This window comes from Gopherus evgoodei, chromosome 17, assembly GCF_007399415.2.
Source record: "Gopherus evgoodei ecotype Sinaloan lineage chromosome 17, rGopEvg1_v1.p, whole genome shotgun sequence".
Taxonomy (NCBI): domain Eukaryota; kingdom Metazoa; phylum Chordata; order Testudines; family Testudinidae; genus Gopherus; species Gopherus evgoodei.
This window is the reverse complement of record NC_044338.1, coordinates 12,556,107-12,562,106: the sequence shown is the minus strand read 5'-3', so window position 1 is coordinate 12,562,106 and position 6,000 is coordinate 12,556,107. Positions and strand designations below refer to the sequence as shown.

The window sequence follows — 6,000 nt, the reverse complement described above, 5'->3', positions numbered from 1 at the left end:
TTGTAGGATAAACAATAGAAAGGGTCGGGCAGGTAGGCTCGGGAAGGGGGATGTCGGTTTGTGTGTGGAAGGGTGGAGGTGTCATTGGAAATATGAATAATATTTATTAAATCCCAGGCCGGGCCTGCGGTCTTGTGCTTCTCTTCTGCTCTTTTCTTTGTTTTAATACCTGAAACTGCCCCTTCTGCTTGGCTTGCTCAGCCCTGCTTCTAGGGACTAGGCTGCTGGCTCTGGACAACTTCTGCTGTACCGGGACCTGCCTCCACTCAAGGGGGTAGTGGTTACAGCCACGGCTGCCCCTGGGGGGAGTGCAAGTGGGGCAATTTTCCCCAGCCCCTGGGCCCCATAGGGGCCTCCATGAGAATATAGTATTTTATAGTATAGCAACTTTTTTAATGGAAGGCCCCCCAAAATTGCTTTACCCCAGGCCCCCTGAATCCTCTGGGCAGCCCTGGTTCCAGCAGGGTCCAGGGGAGGGGGAACCGCCACAACCTGCAGGGGCGTCCTGGGGAGGGCGAGGCTGCGGGTCCCGGGTACCAGTGAGCGCGTGGGGGCCGGGCTGGGAGGAAGCCCAGGCGGGGCCGGCTCCGGGGCGGATTCCCGGACCGGCCGGGGCAGGCTGGCTGGCAGCAGCGGGTCTCCTCGGGGCCGGCGCTCGCTCTCCGCTGCAGCGCAGCCAGCCGGGCAGCAGGGGGAGAGCCGGAGCCCGTCCGGATCCCGCTTCCTCCCGCAGCCCGGCCCCGGCGCGCCGAGCCCTCCCTGGCTCCCTCCTGCCGCGGCCACCCGCAGCCTGGCTCCCTCCCCGAGCGAGCTGCGCCCTGCCCCGGGCGGGGGCCGGGGACCGCGCCTGGCCGCCCCCTGCGGAGCCCCGGCGGCGGCCCGGGATTGAGTCCTGCCGGGGAAGGAAGCGCGGCCGGCTCGGGAGAGCCGCCGCCGCCCGCTGCCTTTGTTCGCGGACATGCAACAGTTCCCCCGAAGTTGCTGCCGGCCCCGTGCCCCCGGGCAGCGCTGGGGGCCTGGCAGGGCGGGTGGGGGCTGACCGCTCTCCGCAGCACCATCCGCTGCCCGGAGCCGCCCGGGCTGTGTGTCTGCAGCACCGTCCCGGGGAAGCGGCTTTGGATCATGCCAGTGGGGCTGCTGGCTTTGCCCAACTCTCCGTGGGAAGAGCGAGGCTTGGGGGAGAAGCCACTACCCATTGCGATCAGCCCCCTGGGGCCAGCCCCCTGCTCTGGGCCCTTGGTAAGAAGCTCCCTGGATTTTGTGTCGAATCCTGGTTGTTTTTTTTCCTGCTGGCAGCAATGAGGGACGATGCCGGTTGTATTTCTTACTGGTGAGCGAAGTCCTCCAGCTCTGCCTCCCTGGGGGGGCGACCCCCAGACTGCTGGGGGTCTGCACTTCCACTGAGGCGGGAACGGGGGGGGCACCCTGCCTGGGAGCCGCTGAGATCTACTGCCAGCCACATCGCTTCCCACCAGGGGCCACCCAGACCAGACGCTTTTGCATGAAGCCTGGGGCAGGTGTTTCGGATGAGGCTCCTGGTGGCTTGGCTACACCATGGGCACGAAGCAGACCAAAGGATGCCAGCCTCCTGGTGCAGGGGAGAGCCCCCAGTCGCACAATCCAAGCTCCCGCAAGAAGATGCCAGCTAGGAACCGGGGAGACTTCCTAGCATCCTTCATGGTGAAGTCCAGTGATAAGTTTGGGAAGGGTGGTGGCAACTTGCCCCCTTATCACCGGCGGATCAGTATGATCCAGGACATGCTGCTGCTAGTGAAGCAAGGGAAACAGGATGAGGCAACTGAACTGCTGCAACACCTGCGGCAGGTGAGTGAGGAGGCTCTAGAGGTTGGCACATAGGATGGCACATAGGATGGTAACAAGGTTGGGGTCCAGCATAGGGTGTAAATGGGAAAGATCATCCTAGCAAGTTCTTGGCAAACAAGGTATTGGAAAAGCATTTTAAACTAGGCAGGATTAAATGCTAATATATGGGAAGTAAAATGCTAATAGATGGGATGCAATCTCTCCTTGGTCAGTGGTATGGACTGGGTAATCTATTACACAGCTGTTCCAGGTCTAGCTTCTATCGCAGGACTTTATGGGAAAGGGTTCAGAAATCTCAGTAACTGTTGTGTGATCATTGTGTCCAAAAACTTATAGAAGCATTGCGACTTCACCCAGTTGTTTCATTTGCAAACATAGATGCAACATAGAAGGCTTCAGAAAGCATCTTTCTCTCTTTTATTGCTTCCAATGATAGCTTTGAAGTCCAAAATAAAAATGCCTGGTATGAGAGATTCCCATTTCACTTTCAAAAAATTCACGTGTAAACAGCTCTTTATGGCACCCACAAGTCTTCGGGCAATTTCACCTATCCGCCTTTTGTCTCAAAGATTCTTTGTTCATGTTTTTTTATATTGTAAAGAAAGAACTATCGGCAGCTTCATATGTATATCTTACTCTTCTGTCACATACCAGTAAACGGAGTTTAGTTCCTATTTAATTAAGGCTTGTAGAAATTACCTTGGGATCTCTAAGGATGGAAGGTGCTATGTGAAAAGAGGGAATTATTATATTAATATACTATCTTAATCAATGCCCCTCAACTGAAAATCTGTTCCAGTCATGTGTTAAGTGAAAGGTTGGTTTGAGCAAGTGAAAATACAGGCAGAGAACAATGTTCTCTGTCCTTTGGGGTACTGGCTCTGAATCTTTTCAGACTACTGTACCCCCTTCAGGAGTCTGATTTGTCTTGGGTACCCCCAAGTTTCACCTCACTTAAAAACAGCTTGCTTACAAAATCAGATCTAAAACTACAAAAGTGGGGCAGCATACTATTATTGAACAATTGCTGACTTTCTCATTTTGACCATAGAATTATGAAATAAATCAATTGGAATATAAATATTGTACTTACATTTCAGGGTATAGTCTATAGAGCAGTATAAACAAGTCACTGTATTAAATTTGACTTTGTACTGACTTTGCTAGTGCTTTTTATGTAGCCTTTTGTAAAATTAGGCGACTGTCTAGATGAGCTGATGTATCCCCTGGAAGAGCTCTGTGAACCCCCAGGGGTACCTCTGGTTGAGAGCCACTTCTCTAGAGCGCTGAAACAAAAGCAGAAAGAAGAGTGGCTTCAGAAGTAAAAGGCTATAGTGGGACTGACCCTGTTTGGGGGAATTCTTAGAAGGAAACAAATTGTTCTGTAAACTGAGTCACAGTTTCCTGAGGTATCAGATGACAATAAAAGACCGAAGTGCTATGGGAACTTTTGAGGCTTTTTGTTTTTTGGAAGTGATGTGTTAATCAGTTTTCAAGGTGAAAGTGAAAATGGACCTATCCACACCGGACTGGATTTGTTTTAAGGTCTTTGTTTCTTGAGGTCTGCAAGATGTACCTTGCAATGGGAGTGATCAGTGCCACCTCAGGGAAAGCTGCTCAGGTTTTCTCTGTACGGCAGTAGCTTCCTCTTATTCGCTAGAATTGTTGTGCAAAAATGCACCCTTTCTTCTCTTGTTCTGCGTTGTTTTCTGCCTTTCTTTTTTTTTTGTCCTGCTGTTATTTCCCCCTTCCCTTTCACAGGCATCTGCCAGAGATGTTTCCCACTGAAGCCAAGAGGGCAGGTTGTGTGACTTGTACCTATCTTAGGAGTAGAAATTGAGAGCTATGGAGGAGGTGCTGTAAGAAGAAAGGTGTTGGGTTTTTTTCATGTTCCCTACCATGCTCCCCAGTTATCTAGAGGTGAAAACAGACAATGCTCCCTTCCCCAAACCATAGTGCCCATTTCTACAGGTGATATAATAACACCGTTATTAAAGGCCATGTGTATTCTCCTTTGGGTATCTGCACAGATCTCCCAGTGAATGTCAGTGAGGGTTTTGGGTGAGGAATGTGGCTTGAAAGAGATAATGATTCAAGTTCTAAATTGCTGCCCCAAAACACCAGATAGGCCAGGTCAAAGCTTTGCAGTAAAGAGTTTGATCTAATGCCTTTGAAGTCAATGGGAAGACACTTGTTGACTTCAGTAGATATTGGTCAGGCCCAAAATGAGTGGTGGTGGAAGCAATAATTCCCCTCCTAAGAAGGCTTGTTGTCTGTGCAGTATCACGGAGCTCTGTTCCCATGTTTTCTGTCATCCAATGCCCAAAGCGCTTGAGTCTTGCTTGCTTCGCAGCTGCGATCTGAAGCTGTTCTCCTAGCTTGGGTTGGAGATTCCCCGCCTCTTTCCCTGCTCGGGATCAGTGAGGTGGAGAATCTGAGTGAAATGTGACATTTAACAGTGGTTGCCCTTATGATGAATCTTGCTGCCAGGGTGTCCTGTCACCACGACCGGGGAAAAACTGCATATCCACTGGAGCCAGAAATTCCTTTCAAAATGCTGGAGGAGGCAAGGAACCTGTTACAGTCTGATGAGTCTTTTATAAACGGAGATTTCTATAGAAGAGCTCAGATAAAGTATATCTTGATATGTCATAATAGGGAACACTTCGTCCTAGATACTGTAATAGACTTGATTATTCCCTGCCATTCACAAGCATTATTCCCTGCCACCTAATTAAGAACTTAAGAGCCCCATTGACCAAACTCCTGATTTCCTGTGGCTTAAAGAATTTAATTTTCAGGGATCTTGGCAGTCTGGTGCTAGTGCTGAGCTCTCACCCTGTGGTAAGTGGCAGAGAGAGAACATGGTTAACTCTTAAGATGGGAATTGCAACTGAATGATAGCAAGCTTCTCTGGGAGCTGAATTCCAATGATGCCTTAGTCTGGAAGTGTGAGCGTGGGGGTGAGATTCCTTCAGCTGAGAGAAATGAGTTTGGTGGCACGTTAGATTGCAAACTCCTTGGGGCAGAGACCGCCTCCTCACTGAGCTTTATAAAGAACTGAGCATAAAGGGGTCTTGATCTTGGTTGGGGCATCCAGATGCTACAGTAATATATAGTAATGGGTGATAACACAGCATTTGGGATTTTTACAGAAGACTAAGGGAGTTAATGCCCAGATTTCAATGGGATCTGGGTGCATAACTCCTTTGGACTCCACTGAAAATCCCAGTGAGAGACCTCCATTGAGATCCCTGGCAGATTTTTCCATTGTTTCCTGTGGGCTTTCGATCAGGCCCAGCGTGCTAAGGAGAAGACCAAGCTAGTAGCTGCAGTTCTCCATGTTTTTCTGTATGAGACTTGTGTGCTGAATTGATCTGCAGGATTCCTGTACATGCTTCTTATGGATATCTGATCTAAAGCCTACAGAAGTCAAGAGAGGGACACTCACTGACTATGGATCCGGCCCTATATGTGTGTCCGCTTACAGGCAGTGCTTTTTGCCTGAAGAGAGCCCCGAAACTTGGATTGGGGTCTTCCCACAGTTGCCAGCATCCCTAGAAAAGTTATGTATTCTAGACAGCAGCAGGAAAACAAAACACCAACTGGCGGGCAGGACGGCCTACTAAAGTGAGCATCACTATGTCTGCCTTTTATACCCATCTCTGCCACTGATTTGCTGTATGCCTTGGGCAAATCACACATTCTGCCTATGCCAGTTTTCCAGTGGGAGTGATGCTTACCTCGTTTGTAGATTGCTACAAGATTTAGTCAGTCAGTGTTTGCGAAGAACCTTGACTACGTAAAGAGCTCTGCAAGTGCTCAGCGTTATGAAGTGAAGCAAGCTTTACAAAGAAGTTGAGGGGGAAAAATAAATGACAAATGAGTACATTTAGAGTGTCTTGTTACAAGGCTGCTCCCCAGGGGAAATGCAGTAGGTGTTTACCTCTCTTTAGAATCAGCTTGGTATTACTGCTGCATTCCAGATCCTATCATCGTCTTTAAAGAGCATGCCTTGGCTGTTTGCACAGACAGCCTAATTTTGCGACGGACTCTTTCAGCTGGTGTTAACCTCTTCTGCTGCTGTTTCCTTCTGCTCTGTTAATAGCATCGACTGCCTCGAGTCCGAGAGCGGGCCTGAAGCATCGCTTGTAAAGCTAACATCCTAAAAAGAAG

The 6,000-nt window shown here is 49.6% G+C and overlaps 1 protein-coding gene across 1 annotated transcript in view; it reads left to right on the top strand.

Moving 5' to 3' along the window:
- The first annotated feature begins 881 nt into the window (after positions 1-881).
- LRRC75A (leucine rich repeat containing 75A) overlaps positions 882-6,000 on the top strand; it is a 167,861-nt gene continuing 162,742 nt past the window's right edge. The window contains exon 1 of the mRNA XM_030536450.1: positions 882-1,824. Within this exon, the coding sequence (XP_030392310.1) occupies positions 1,555-1,824 (270 nt within the window). The 5' untranslated portion in view covers positions 882-1,554. The remainder of the gene's footprint in view (positions 1,825-6,000) is intronic.